General features: G+C 43.9%; 1 protein-coding gene across 3 annotated transcripts in view; it reads right to left on the reverse strand.

Moving 5' to 3' along the window:
- The window catches only part of LOC140361618 (septin-7), a 51670-nt gene that overhangs the window by 7076 nt on the left and 28761 nt on the right, over positions 1–15833 (reverse strand). For all 3 annotated transcript variants that reach the window (XM_072447354.1, XM_072447353.1, XM_072447352.1), the window contains exons 4-10: positions 13701–13801; positions 13495–13629; positions 12173–12290; positions 7984–8076; positions 7016–7112; positions 4045–4096; positions 3747–3872 (exon numbers count right to left, since the gene is read on the reverse strand). In XM_072447354.1, coding sequence (XP_072303455.1) covers positions 3747–3872; positions 4045–4096; positions 7016–7112; positions 7984–8076; positions 12173–12290; positions 13495–13629; positions 13701–13801 — 722 coding nt within the window. The remainder of the gene's footprint in view (positions 1–3746; positions 3873–4044; positions 4097–7015; positions 7113–7983; positions 8077–12172; positions 12291–13494; positions 13630–13700; positions 13802–15833) is intronic.

The following is a 15833-nucleotide window of genomic DNA, read 5'->3' on the forward strand; positions in this document are numbered from 1 at the left end:
AAACAAAACATCCTTTTTTAGTCTCGCCTGAATATTGTCAATTTGTAATGGTCCTAAGCATGACATACTTCATTGTGTGCATATGCTGTTCACTGTACATGATGTTTATCTTGTTGACAACTACTGTGTAAAAGTTTCAGATCTCTAGGAACAGGCATTTTGGTGCTGTTGACCTTTTTGTATCAAAAAGTATATCCGGAACAAGTGATCCAAATATGTGCTGTTTTATTACAATTTTAGCACCTCTATGATCATAAAACATACATTTTGATGTTTTGTAGGCCACTAATAGCAATTATAACTGCTAAAAACAATATATGTGAAAATGTGTAAATGAGTTTACCCATGAATTTCCCATATAGAGGTTAAAAAAAAAAAAAAAAAAAATTATAATATTTTTATTTTATTTTTGTATTGGTATAATAATACATATATCTAACAAAATGCACGTCCAAAAGGCTAATAAAATCAGAAAACGTTATGCGCAAAATCCTGCCGAGAAATCTGGCTCTTTACAGCCTTCCCGGAGCCTTACGCACGATAATACAGAAGATTCTGTGTCAATAAGGCCTACTCTTGACCTACAAAGCCATAAATGACATGGCCCCATCCTACCTCAAAGATGCTATAGAACCATATCATCCAAACAGAGCTCTTCGCTCTCAGAATGCTGGCCTTCTGGTGGTGCCAAGAGTCTCTAAAAGTACTGTAGGAGGTAGAGCGTTTAGCTACCAAGCTCCTGTGTTATGGATAAACCCACAGCTTCAGCTACGCTGCCCTAGGAGTAACTATGCTGGGGGAAGTATGACAGCTTGAGCACTATCCTCTTCTTCTTCTGACTACTTATGCTATCAAACAATATTTATTTTTTGATTCCACTTGCAAACTGTTCACCGCCTTCTTTTCTTTCTCTCACTCCTGAGGACCTGTGGACCCAGATGCCCCTCCCCTGGTGAAGTGGTCCCTGCCCTGTGTGGACGGTCCCTCATCTGCCTGAAGAGTGGCTCCAGTTCGCCTCAGTCGGTCCCTCATCTGCCTGAAGAGTGGGTCCAGCTCGCCTCCGACGGTCCCTCGTCTGCCTGAAGAGTGGGTCCAGCTCGCCTCCGACGGTCCCTCTTCTGCCTGAAGAGTGGGTCCAGCTCGACTCAGACGGTCCCTCTTCTGCCTGAAGAGTGGGTCCAGCTCCAGTCTCCTTGTGTCCGTCTGTCCGTCTGTGAGAGTCGGATCTCTCCTTCACTGGAACTCCTCCAGGTTTCTACGCTTTTTTCCCAAAGAGGTTTTTTTTGTAGTTTTTCCTGGCCGAGAAGGAGAGTCTAAGGACAGAGGACCCTGGGACATCGTCCCTCGCCACCACAGACATTGTCTGACTCCATCGCCACCACAGACATTGTTCATTCATTTCTCCCTGTGGCCCTCAGAGGCAACTGTTGTTGTGATTTTGGGCCTTACAAAAATAAATTGATTTTATTTGATTTGTCCCGCCCCTCTTTCTAAAGCTATTCTCATTGGCTAGAATAATATGTCAATCAAAGTCTGCTACATCATTCACATGCGGCGCTATTTAGATGTAAACAGACTAATCCATGTGCGTCGCAAGCGGCGCATTTTTTTTTTGCGGAGGCTGTAGCAAACAAACCCGTGGACAGAAAAAATCGTGGATGGTCTCATTCTGTAGGTAACAGTCTGAGGAAAAGAAGGATATCCAACATTATTTTATAGGTCAAACAGGTAATTTGTTATGGACGGAGAAATGGCCGGACAAGCGCATTCTCGTCCGGCGAGAAACGAAGAAAAGTTTGTTTACTTGACAATATCTCGAAATCGGATAACTTCAGGAAAAATACAAGTGGATATTGTTTTTCAATGGTTCCTTACGGACAGACTGAGTACAAGGATGTACAGAATTAAAGCCGTTTCGTCCGTCATAAAGAGCAAACAGGTAGGACATGCGTTTGTAAAAGTTGAGACTTTCTCACAAACTATTGGCAATTGCTTCTTGGGGCATATTATTCAATGTAAATCAATGACATATTCGTTTTGTTGAGAAAATAAGCTTTAAAATGATGTATGGCTTGCTGGTATTGACCACAGAAATAAAAGTGATGATGTAAGAGAATATTTGAGATATAGAAAATGCTCGCCGGCGGACAGGTGGGTGGTAACAGGTTAAAACTAGTATTATATCAATATTAAACAGCAAAACAAGTATTGGTAGTTACTGATGGAAGACTGATGAAAAGGTTAAGGGTCAATCTACCTTCAAGAAAGATCATCCAGGAGTCCTGAATTATCTTTCTTGAAGGTAGATTGAAGTTCACTGAGGGAAATGTAGAAAATAATTTTAATTTAAAAAAAAGAAAAAAAATCGATCTTTGGACGTACGAATTGATAATCGTCATTAATATGCGAATCGATTAAAAATTGGAAAATCGATTATTTCAACCCAGCTCTACTTTTAACCATGTTTTAACACAGTTCCCTCGTCATTAGTGGTGTTTTTTGCCTCATTCAGAGTCCTTCTCCTCCGGGCCACACAAAACACTTGGTTCCAAATGTCCCACTTTAGTGACGTCGTAAGTAGAGCTCTGCGTTCATTACAACCGATACATACATTATCATGTGGGGGCAAGCTAGCTTTTGTTAGTTTAGTGGTACTTCCCTCTGCTGCCAGTAGATGAAGCGCTAACACCAAATCCCGAGGAGAACGCAAAGAGGTGAACTGCATTTATTCGACGTGAGCTTCTGCCAGATTTACTTACAGGCTGTTGATGTGTGTCAGTGTGTGTGCGTGTGTGTGTGTGTGTGTGTCAGAGCATGTGTCCGTGTGCATGTGTGTTTGTGTCAGTGTGTGTGTGTGTGCATGTGTCAGTGTGTGTGTGTGTTTGTGTCAGTGTGTGTGTGCATGTGTGCGTGTGTGCATGTGTCAGTGTGTGTGTGTGTGTGTGCGCGTGCGTGCGCATGTGTCAGAGCCTGTGTCCGTGTGCGTGTGTGCATGTGTGTGTGTGTGTGTGTGTGAGTGAGTGAGTGTGTGTGAGAGCATGGGTCCGTGTGTGTGTGTGTGTCAGAGCATGTGTCCGTGTGCATGTGTGTTTGTGTCAGTGTGTGCATGTGTGTGTGTGTGTGAGTGTGTGTGTGTGTGTGTGTGAGTGAGTGAGTGTGTGTGAGAGCATGGGTCCGTGTGTGTGTGTCAGAGCATGTGTCCGTGTGCATGTGTGTTTGTGTCAGTGTGTGCATGTGTGTGTGTGTGTGTGTGAGTGAGTGAGTGTGTGTGAGAGCATGGGTCCGTGTGTGTGTGTTTGTGTCAGTGTGTGTGTGTGTGTGTGTGCATGTGTCAGTGTGTGTGTGTGTTTGTGTCAGTGTGTGTGTGCATGTGTGTGTGTGTGCGCATGTGTCAGTGTGTGTGCGCATGTATGTGTGTGCGTGCATGTGTCAGAGCCTGTGTCCGTGTGTGCATGTGTCAGTGTGTGCATGTGTGCATGTGTGTGTGTGTGTGTGTGTGAGTGAGTGAGTGAGTGTGTGTGAGAGCATGGGTCCGTGTGTGTGTGTGTGTGTCAGTGTGTGTGTGTGTGTGTGTCAGTCGCTGCTTTTCGCTCCGTGCTCTGCTCTCTCACCAGGTGAGGAGAAGAGTTTCTGACTCAAAGTTGTGTTGGACACAGCTCTACTTAAACCCATAGCATTTGCCCCAGAGGAACATGTACAAACTGCTTTAACAGTAGCAGGAGGTTATAGAAAACACAAATACTTACTTGGTCAACTGGCCCTTGTTCTTGTTGTTGTCGACGCCGTTGTAGGTGACGGCTGCCAGTTTTCTGCTACGGTAATTTTCATAGTGAACATTGTTGGTGACGTCTTTCAGGTCCTGCATGTGTGTTCTGAAAGCACACGATTCAGACATGAGACGACACAGCCTGACCAGCATCACCAAAACAGGAAGATTCAGTACAATTGTATTTATACGTTCATTTGGTCTTTTTGTCCATTAACAACATAAGATTGTCATATATCTGGGTTTGTGTAAATGGTGCGAGCACATGTTGTCCTTACCTTATGAGCATGTTCCGGAGGATTGTAAAGTCACAATGTTCACTGTTCTCCACTGTCAGAAGAAAATAAAAACTTATATGATTTCAGTCACATTTATATTGATTATTATGTATTACTGGAACAACCATCATTAAAATCACATAAGTAGAACATCATTTTACATTGCGTTCATTGTAAACCTCTATATTGATCTAAAACAGCTTGGTAATCGAAACCGGTCCATTGACTTCCTGTTCAAAACTGCAGAACTGATAAGCCCCGCCTCTTCATAATGACGTTTCACCATAACAAGCAGCAGTCATTTATGAGTTTTTAATTTTAAAAGTGTTTACGTGATATTTTAGAACTTTACACGTGTCACTCGGAGTATTCATTTTTCTAATAATCACAACTAAGTACAGGGATGTGGGCGGGGATAGGGGGTAGGTGAAAACAGGACTTTTCTGAGCACTTGAGCCTCAGTTACAGGACAAAACAGGATTAACTCAAACATGCATGAGTCAATCCAAATACAACTTTGAGTACACTAATGACGAGGAAACACTCATTAAAGTTGACTTTGCATACGCCCCCTTTAACAACCTTTTCTGAAGCCGCGCCCCGTTCTGCTCATCCTTATCAGTGTACAAGACTGCAGGTCCAAGCCCATCCAGCAGGTGTCTCCTACAGTAAAGCTGCCTGGGGCCGGGCCCTTGAGGTTTGTCCCTGCGGTGGAGCCACTTGCATAGCTGTGTTCTGACCCGCCTCCCGCCCTCTCGAGAGTCACACTGACACCAGAGACATCGATGGGATTCACATCCGTGACAAATGATAGAGCGTTAAAAGTATTTCTAACCGGCTCATTTAATAAAATAAACACATGTAGTAGTAGGAGTAGTAGTGGTAGGAGTAGTAGTAGTGGAAATAATAGTAATCCTATCATGTGACGTAAATGTTGAAAGTAATAGTCTTCATCCAGGACAACTTTGACTCTAATAACGCTGGTGCTACTACTATTAGTACTAAAAATGACTAAGTGATACTTGTTCAAATACAACAATACCACTACTGTGTGTATTTAACCCAGGTACAGTTTGAGCCAACAATACCATCGACCAAAACAAGCGATTGGAACTTAAAGTAGTCAAACGTGAAATGAATACTGACCTGAATACCTTTGACTACTGCTAATGAGGAAAGTACTCAAAGACTTAGTTAAAATGTACTGTCAAATTTGTAATTTGACCACAGGACAGGTTAGATTACACTAAGAAAACATAGTGAACATGATTATTTAACAAAGTATGCATAAAATGACAACTCAAAGTACTAATATTCAGCGTTTTTCCATAGAGCGAATATAGTTTTAGCTCCAGTTTTAACTTTTCCACATATTTTGGATTTTCTTTTAATAAACAAACACTATGTTTATCTTTTAAACAATAGTTGTGTAACAACAAGTTTCACCATATTAAATACACACAGCAGGCGCCCTCAAGTGGCTGCTAACGTGTACTACTAGTAGTTTGTCTACTGTCAAAACAGACTTAACAATCAATGAACAACAAGGATTAAGTCAAAGGTAATGTTATGTATGTTATATTTAGTACTTTTGCAATAGTAATAATGTTTTAGTTGTCTTAACTGGATTTTCATAGTTACATTTAGTATTTTGTATTATGTATTGACTGACACATTTGGAACAGTGAAGTGAGTGTAATGAACCTTACTTTGTCCTGCCTTCATGGGTTCACCTTATTTTACCTTCATGACCTTATTCTGCCCCGCCCACTTTTCCCTCTTTTCCCACAGGATTGCAATTTCTGTTGTAATCACACTTCTGGTGGAGTGGGAACTCTGTTGGTTTAAATGAAGAACGAGGGAAAAGTCTCACAGCTAAAACATGCTCTAAAGTGATTGATTTGTGTAAAATATCATTCGTTCACATGACCAACAAGTCAACACGGCACTGATGCCCTGGGCCTGAAAACAGCTTTTTAGTCTGTGTAGAACTTATTTTCTCTGGAGGTCGGCAGCTCTGTGTTCACAAATACAACCAGAAGAAGGATTACATACGGCGGCGCTCAGACGGGCTTCTGGAATAATGTGAATATAGTTAAAACGACCAAAGGGAAAAGTAACCTCTAGCTTGGATCTCTCTGGCACAGCGGACAGGTCGGACTGTAGATGTGATGACCTTTATGGCTCATATCTATGTAATTACTGGGCCAATTCACATGAAAGAAAAACTGGTAGAAAGTCCAACATCTTTTCTGTCAACAAATGTAAAATACATCTTTCACAACAGCTTCATGAAGGAGAAACATTATTCAACTCTAAATTTGAGACATAGTATGACATAAGATTAATCCCACAAACTAATAATGAGAAGGTTCAACCTACAGCACCATCCCAAAAAACGACTACAGTAATGTGTATTTGTAATTACGGTGCTTACTTTAAATCCCTGACTACATCATCTACTACGACTGAAATAGTTTTCTTTGCACTCTTCTCTTTTATGTCTTAAAGTGTTTTGTTATTTCGGTCACGTCTTTGTGATTTTAATGCATTTTTTCCTGTTGTGTGAAGTACTATGAATTACCTCGAGTACAAACTGCTCTACAAATAAACTCGCCTTGCTTCTAGTAACTACAACTGCAACTACTTCAAGTTACAGCAACTAGTGCAACTATTACTGCAACGGCCATACTTCTGAAACTACCAACTACTTCTACACACTCAAAAACCAAAACGTCAAATGTACCCTTTCTGTTAAGTTTTTATGGTGAAATATCCATCAAAACCACGGATCATGCGACATGAGTGAGAGCGCTGCAGTTCACACGGATAAACCCATGTACTGCTTTGTATATAATCCACTCCATAACTCAATAAGAGCAGATATTGTGCAGTTGTGACTCCACGAGAGGTCCCGCTGCATTGATCCGTGTGGAGAGAGTGGACGAGCGGTTGACCTTTGACCCCTCACCTTCAGCCACGCCCCAGGGGTACTGCCTCCCGCGTACTCTCTTTCCGTTGACCTCGATGATGGTGTTGCTGCCCACTACGGCCAGAGGTAAGCGATCCTGTGGGGGGAGAGGAGCGGGACAACTGTTGCATAGCTCGGGACAAGCACTAAAAATACTACACTGTAATGTCTGTGTAGTACTACAGTATGTGAGCGGGCCAGTACACACGTCTAAAGTACATTGTAATGTCTGTGTAGTACTACAGTATGTGAGCGGGCCAGTACACATGTATGAAGTACACTGTAATGTCTGTAGTACTACAGTATGTGAGCAGGCCAGTACACATGTATGAAGTACACTGTAATGTCTGTGTAGTACTACAGTATGTGAGCAGGCCAGTACACACGTCTGAAGTACACTGTAATGTCTGTAGTACTACAGTATGTGAGCGGGCCAGTAAGTACACTGTAATGTCTGTGTAGTACTACAGTATGTGAGCAGGCCAGTACACACATCTGAAGTACACTGTAATGTCTGTGTAGTACTACTGTATGTGAGCAGGCCAGTACACACGTCTGAAGTACACTGTAATGTCTGTGTAGTACTACTGTATGTGAGCAGGCCAGTACACACGTCTGAAGTACACTGTAATGTCTGTGTAGTACTACAGTATGTGAGCGGGCCAGTACACACGTCTGAAGTACACTGTAATGTCTGTGTAGTACTACAGTATGTGAGCGGGCCAGTACACACGTCTGAAGTACACTGTAATGTCTGTGTAGTACTACAGTATGTGAGCGGGCCAGTACACACGTCTGAAGTACACTGTAATGTCTGTGTAGTATGTATATGTAGTGTGGTTTTCTGACTATTACTAGCAATAAAACTGTAAATGTAATAGTGTGATGTCATTTAAAAGCAAAAAAAAAGAAAGATTATTGGGATTTACCTGAAGCTTTTTACATAACTTTTATAAAACTTCACACACCTTGATTTTTCGGATAAATTTCATTTCCTCCTCGTCATCCGTCTCTGGGAACTCGTAGATTTTGATTTTGTGCTCTTGAATTTCTCTCATGATCTAAAAGAAACCGGTTGAAATGGAAAAAAATAAAAGTGAGACAAAGCAATCAATATAGCAAATGAATGTAGGACTGAAATGCCAATATTCACAGAAGAGATTGCTCAATAAACTTTGAGTTATTCACGTGCAAACAGAGCATCAATACAATTCTACAACGTGCAGTGAAGCGAGGCGTGTGAAATATGACACTCATTTCCTGTCTGTGTTTTTGCAGGCCGTGTGACAAAAATATGTCACTGAGGAATATTTAGCTGCTAAAGAGGTTCAAATCAAAGTGGGGATGCATCATCGCTTCAAATTACTTTCCAATTGTTTTTTCCCTCCAAAATTCAACTCAACAGTACACAAATGTAGAAATATAGAAATGATCCAGAGTTTTAGAATAAAGTTTTAATGTTTGATTGTCACACTTTTCATCAAAACAGTTAATAAAGGTGTTAAAGATAAGTGCATGATTTACACATATACCTTTATCTTTGCTTTAAATATTAAGTTTAAGTTAAGTTTAATTGAAAAATGACATTTAAAAAGACCAAAAAGGAGCTCATTTACGCTCCAAGACAAACGCTGGGGTTCAGCTTTAAGACACAGGGCAAAAGATAAAAGTATTATATTCTTATTTGTGCCAAATCCAAATTTCCATTTCGGAAAAACTGAACATGCTCCAATTTGATGAAAATACTAATCGGTAAAAAAATACCCTTTAGGATGGAATTGTTACATAACGATTTAACTAAAACTATAAACCTATTAAGACACATTTGCCATGTTGAAAATATCTACTTAACATTAAAAGAGTTACACTTAAAACAATGTAATGCTTGTGAAGAGCCTTCCTGACACTTGTAGAACTGATTTATTTTACATTTTTAAATGATTTGTGTATTTTGCTACACAGGCGCATCACACTGCAGGACAGGAGAAGGCATTCCACCCCCAAACGTCAAGTACCAGTTATTGTTTGTGAAAAAATAATAAACACTGATGACGAGACTCTGAAAACGTGGTGAAGGTTCAAGTCTTCAGATCAATCCGCTGCAGCAAAGTGTTCTCTTGTTCTGAACACTGTGCAGATGGAGCAGGTGGTACAAAGTGAGAGCTGCTGCAGAGGTCACAGGTCGTAGTGAGAGCTGCTGCAGAGGTCACAGGTCGTAGTGAGAGCTGCAGCAGAGGTCACAGGTCGTAGTGAGAGCTGCAGCAGAGGTCACAGGTCGTAGTGAGAGCTGCAGCAGAGGTCACAGGTCGTAGTGAGAGCTGCAGCAGAGGTCACAGGTCGTAGTGAGAGCTGCAGCAGAGGTCACAGGTCGTAGTGAGAGCTGCAGCAGAGGTCACAGGTCGTAGTGAGAGCTGCAGCAGAGGTCACAGGTCGTAGTGAGAGCTGCTTGCAGAGGTCACAGGTCGTAGTGAGAGCTGCAGCAGAGGTCACAGGTCGTAGTGAGAGCTGCAGCAGAGGTCACAGGTCGTAGTGAGAGCTGCTGCAGAGGTCAAAGGTCGTAGTGAGAGCTGCTGCAGAGGTCAGAGGTCATAGTGAGAGCTGCTGCAGAGGTCACAGGTCGTAGTGAGAGCTGCAGCAGAGGTCACAGGACGTAGTGAGAGCTTGAGAGCTGCAGCAGAGGTCACAGGTCGTAGTGAGAGCTGCTGCAGAGGTCAAAGGTCGTAGTGAGAGCTGCTTGCAGAGGTCACAGGTCGTAGTGAGAGCTGCAGCAGAGGTCAAAGGTCGTAGTGAGAGCTGCAGCAGAGGTCACAGGACGTAGTGAGAGCTGCAGCAGAGGTCACAGGTCGTAGTCAGAGCTGCTGCAGAGGTCACAGGTCGTAGTGAGAGCTGCTGCAGAGGTCACAGGACGTAGTGAGAGCTGCAGCAGAGGTCACAGGTCATAGTGAGAGCTGCTGCAGAGGTCAGAGGTCATAGTGAGAGCTGATGCAGAGGTCACAGTTCGTGGTGAGAGCTGCTGCAGAGGTCACAGGTCGGTCACAGGTCATAGTCAGAGCTGCTGCAGAGGTCACAGGTCGGTCACAGGTCGTAGTCAGAGCTGCTGCAGAGGTCAGAGGTCTTAGTGAGAACTGCTGCAGAGGTCACAGGTCGTAGTGAGCTGCTGCAGAGGTCACAGGTCGTAGTGAGAGCTGCTGCAGAGGTCACAGGTCGTAGTGAGAGCTGCAGCAGAGGTCAAAGGTCGTAGTGAGAGCTGCTGCAGAGGTCACAGGTCGTAGTGAGAGCTGCTGCAGAGGTCACAGGTCGTAGTGAGAGCTGCTGCAGAGGTCACAGGTCGTAGTGAGAGCTGCTGCAGAGGTCACAGGTCGTAGTGAGAACTGCTGCAGAAGTCACAGGTCGTAGTGAGAGCTGCAGCAGAGGTCACAGGACGTAGTGAGAGCTTGAGAGCTGCAGCAGAGGTCACAGGTCATAGTGAGAGCTGCTGCAGAGGTCACAGGTCGTGGTGAGAGCTGCTGCAGAGGTCACAGGTCGTGGTGAGAGCTGCTGCAGAGGTCACAGGTCGTAGTAAGAACTGCTGCAGAGGTCACAGGTCGTAGTGAGAGCTGCAGCAGAGGTCACAGGTCGTAGTCAGAGCTGCTGCAGAGGTCACAGGTCGTAGTGAGAGCTGCTGCAGAGGTCACAGGTCGGTCACAGGTCGTAGTCAGAGCTGCTGCAGAGGTCACAGGTCGGTCACAGGTCGTAGTCAGAGCTGCTGCAGAGGTCACAGGTCGTAGTAAGAACTGCTGCAGAGGTCACAGGTCGTAGTGAGAGCTGCAGCAGAGGTCACAGGTCGTAGTCAGAGGTGCTGCAGAGGTCACAGGTCGTAGTGAGAGCTGCTGCAGAGGTCACAGGTCGGTTACATGTCGTAGTCAGAGCTGCTGCAGAGGTCACAGGTCGTAGTGAGAGGTGCTGCAGAGGTCACAGGTCGTAGTGAGAGCTGCTGCAGAGGTCACAGGTCGGTCACATGTCGTAGTCAGAGCTGCTGCAGAGGTCACAGGTCGTAGTGAGAGCTGCTGCAGAGGTCACAGGTCGTAGTGAGAGCTGCTGCAGAGGTCACAGGTCGTAGTGAGAGCTGCTGCAGAGGTCACAGGTCGTAGTGAGAGCTGCTGCAGAGGTCACAGGTCGTAGTGAGAGCTGCTGCAGAGGTCACAGGTCGTAGTGAGAGCTGCTGCAGAGTTCACAGGTTGTAGTGGGAGCTGCTGCAGAGGTCACAGGTCGTAGTGAGAGCTGCTGCAGAGGTCACAGGTCGTAGTGAGAGCTGCTGCAGAGGTCACAGGTCGTAGTGAGAGCTGCTGCACAGGTCACAGGTCGTAGTCAGAGCTGCTGCAGAGGTCACAGGTCGTAGTGAGAGCTACTGCAGAGGTCACAGGTCGTAGTGAGAGCTGCTGCAGAGGTCACAGGTCGTAGTGAGAGCTGCTGCAGAGGTCACAGGTCGTAGTGAGAGCTGCTGCAGAGGTCACAGGTCGTAGTGAGAGCTGCTGCACAGGTCACAGGTCGTAGTGAGAGCTGCTGCAGAGGTCACAGGTCGTAGTGAGAGCTGCAGCAGAGGTCACAGGTCGTAGTGAGAGCTGCAGCAGAGGTCACAGGTCGTAGTGAGAGCTGCAGCAGAGGTCACAGGTCGTAGTGAGAGCTGCAGCAGAGGTCACAGGTCGTAGTGAGAGCTGCTTGCAGAGGTCACAGGTCGTAGTGAGAGCTGCAGCAGAGGTCACAGGTCGTAGTGAGAGCTGCAGCAGAGGTCACAGGTCGTAGTGAGAGCTGCTGCAGAGGTCACAGGTCGTAGTGAGAGCTGCTGCAGAGTTCACAGGTTGTAGTGGGAGCTGCTGCAGAGGTCACAGGTCGTAGTGAGAGCTGCTGCACAGGTCACAGGTCGTAGTCAGAGCTGCTGCAGAGGTCACAGGTCGTAGTGAGAGCTACTGCAGAGGTCACAGGTCGTAGTGAGAGCTGCTGCAGAGGTCACAGGTCGTAGTGAGAGCTGCTGCAGAGGTCACAGGTCGTAGTGAGAGCTGCTGCACAGGTCACAGTTCGTAGCAAACAGATGTTAAAACGCGTGTTCAAATAAACACATTTGGACAACTAAAAAACACATACGCCGAGGCTTTTACGGCAGGACCGGCAGAACCTCACCTGTTTCTTGAACTGCTGGCACTCCTCGGGCGTCATGGTGTCCGCTTTGGCGATCAGGGGGATGATGTTGACCTTTTCGTGGAGCCGCTTCATGAACTCGATATCGAGCGGTTTGAGCCTGCGGACGCACGGAGGAGACGGATGGGTGCTGGGATAGTCCGTGGTTTGGCTGACCTCAGAGTGCACACATCTGGAGGCTTCAGACCACACAGTGACTCTGAGCCTCAAATGTCCAAAAACACATGAGATCTGCACTTTTGTTCAGGTCGGGCACAAGGAGCACTGGATTTTTATTGGTTTATGACAATTTGAGTGCTACAATTGTTCAAAAAAAAAAAGATTTGTTTGTATCTATAAAAATGTTAAATGATCCAATGTGTATGAATACATAGTGTGTCATTTATAATTATATAACTGAGGAAAATAGAGTGTTTATTTTACCATTATTAGTATTATCTTGTCTTACGCTAGCTGTTTTAATTTTATTTTTAGCTTTATTTTTCCCCTCCATTCCTTATTAGGAAATGAGAGGTTTTGTCTATAGGAGTTTTTGTTCATAAGAGTTCTTCTATTAAGAGTGTTTTTTAAACTTCCTATAAGTTATCTGTCCTTTTCCTATGTATCTACCTGCGTTGCAACAATGAAATTTCCCTATGTGTGGACAATCTTATCTTATAATTAAATTCACAGTGACGCCATCATGCTATTGGTGGTCTTCAGGTATAAAAAACAAATATGATGAAGTTGGGCATCAACAGTTTAATCAATTGTTCACATGGTACTTTCATAAGAAACAGCTAAAAGGTTAAATATACTGATGAACCTGAGCCTAGAAGAGGGGGGCCCATAGCTTTTGTTGAGGGCCACATATTGAAACATAAACCAAGCGAAGGGCCACAGACAGGTTGTCAACTGTGAACCACTCAAAAAAGTAGATTTATTGGAGATTCTGAAGCTCCACAACACCTTCATTTCATCTCAGAATCTTAATTTAAGATCTGTTTTATACCAATATGTTGGTTATTGGGGTTAAAAATGATAGAGGACTTTAAAAGTTGAAGTAAAAAGTACTTCTCAGGATAATGTGGGCCAAGAGTGTGGACACCTTAGAATATGCAACATGGACAGTCGTTTTAACCCACAGCTGCCCTCAGCATTCGTTTTAGCCACTGACGGCGTTTGAAACTTCGAATGCCTTCAATTTAGCTTCCCCCCATCTGTGTTAGATATGAAACCAAACCAGTTATAGTTTAAGAGACAATATCTTGAGAGTAAAGCCAAAGTAAGTTCCTGATGTGTGATTTTGTGTCAGGAGAACGTACCCGTGTCCTGACGGGGCGATGAAGTACAGGCAGCACTGGACCCTGTTGTCCGGCATCTGTCGCCTGTTGACCCGGGACTCTGCGTTCAGGTAGTCCTCAAATTTATTGTCAATATAGTCGATGACCGGCTGCCAGCTGAGGAGAGAGAGGACAGTGGTAGTAGTTTTTTTTTTTGAAGAAATATATTGAAATTTGTGTGAGCTCACCAGTTACTGTTGTCGACTGCGTCACCAAAGCCTGGAGTGTCAACGATGGTGAGCAACAACTGGACTCCTCCTTCCTTTACCAGAACTTTAGACTGTTCCACCTGCAAGAGGACAAGACACGAATATATAAACCTGATGCGTCACCAGTATGTCTCCTTTTATTCCTACCAAGGACAGGTACAAAGAAAGAACGGGAGAATTTCTAAACATACTCGTCTATTAAGATGTGAAAAGTGAAACATGGTTAGAAAAAGGTCAGGGACAGACATTCTGTCTTCTTCACAAACCAGTCCTCCATCGGGCATTTTTATGACAAGAGTTGTCAAAAAAATAAACACCAATTGGTACTAAAACTAATAGCACAACTAGATGAATTGTTTTAGAATAGATCTATGCCAAAACAAGACCACATGTAAATAAACTACTATTAATGAAGCTAATATGTGTTTAAAATGACATTATGTTGTACATTATATCATCTTTATTATCGTTGTGGTTTCAAAACCGGTGTCAAGTATCGAGTAGCCTTTTCCTTAACATCAAAATACTCTTCCGCAAAGATTGGAACCAGCTACTCATTGGTCAGTGGGTGAATGCAGAATTATCATCTCAAAGTTATTATTTTGACTGAGGTTCAAGTATCTAAAAACATGGAGTGGACCATACAATGAAACCAAAAAAAGAGCAGAAACATCACTTTATACTTAAGAGATGTAACTACAGACGATGAACTTGATTCATATTCTCTAAATGCAAACGACAGCCAATCTAAACAAGGTCAGATCGATTTTTGCAGAGAAGATAAACTATGCGATCTGTCCAGAGTGCCAAAACCACCAGGGTCCAGAGCCTTTGATCAACACGACCGTCCTCGTGATCCCGGCTCCGTCTCCGATCACGCCGTATCAAACGCTCCGTGGAACTTTACAAACGCTGCATTTCGACTCTTTATCTACAGCACTCGGAGGCCATTAAGCCATCACTTTAAAATAAAACACTTGTACCGTCTGGAGTCCAAACTGGGGCATAAATCTTGCGCTGAAATGCTAAAGTTGTGATGGAATGTGCGTGGAAACTTTATACGCGGACATGATTTGGGGAAAGCTTGGGAAAGAGGAAGTCCTAACCTCAGCTAAAGTCGGCCACATAGGATGCACTTAGGGGCCGCCGCCAAATGCCCGCGGTCTCTCTCTCGCACTAACTGTTGCATTTAGTTCCACGACATAAGCAGGTTTTCTGACCGCGGCACACCTCCCTGACCGCTAAGAAAAAGCCGTGCGGAGATGGTAACTGCTTATTACTGCGCCGGGAAGGCCAAGGCTGACGGGTCGGTTGGGGAAAAAAGCGCACACCTGAACAACAAAGTGTGCGAGCTGAGAAGGAGTGTCTTCTCTCATGTGCGTGCCATTACATGTGAGCGAGGGCGACGCGGCTAAAAATAAACTGGAGATGGAACATAGCAGGTTGTACAGTGCGTTAGAATTAAAGTCATTTGGAAATTAGGGAGGGGCAATATCATCTTTTCCATATAGTGGAATTATCCTTTTAAAAACAAAACTAATTAAACAGATTATTTCTTTTGATTAATGGATGAGCCATTTATAACACGAAATACCTGCAAATATCAGATTATTACTAAATTTGATCACGATAAAGTTAAGATGACACTGCTTGAGGTCGTGAGAGTATATTACAGATAATTGTTTTTTTTTTAATATCAAAAACACTAAAATTCAGAGTCATAAAACATCTTCCCTCACACATGGCGTGTTTTGGAGTCTGTATATTGTCCATATAAACAATATTCAATTAGAATTTCTTTATAATAATAATAATACATTATTTGCGATTAATCAAATCAATTTATTTTTGTAAGGCCGAAAATCACAACAACAGTTGCCTCTGAGGGCCACAGGGAGAAATGAATCAACAATGTCTGTGGTGGCGATGGAGTCAGACAATGTCTGTGGTGGCGATGGAGTCAGACAATGTCTGTGGTGGCGATGAAGTCAGACAATGTCTGTGGTGGCGAGGGACGATGTCCCAGGGTCCTCTGTCCTTAGACTCTCCTTCTCGGCCAGGAAAAACTACAAAAAAACCTCTTTGGGAAAAAAGCGTAGAAACCTGGAGGAG

The sequence above is a fragment of the Eucyclogobius newberryi genome, unplaced genomic scaffold (assembly GCF_026437365.1).
Source record: "Eucyclogobius newberryi isolate DKJ021-1_F unplaced genomic scaffold, fEucNew1.0.hap1 SCAF_16, whole genome shotgun sequence".
Taxonomy (NCBI): Eukaryota; Metazoa; Chordata; class Actinopteri; order Gobiiformes; family Gobiidae; genus Eucyclogobius; species Eucyclogobius newberryi.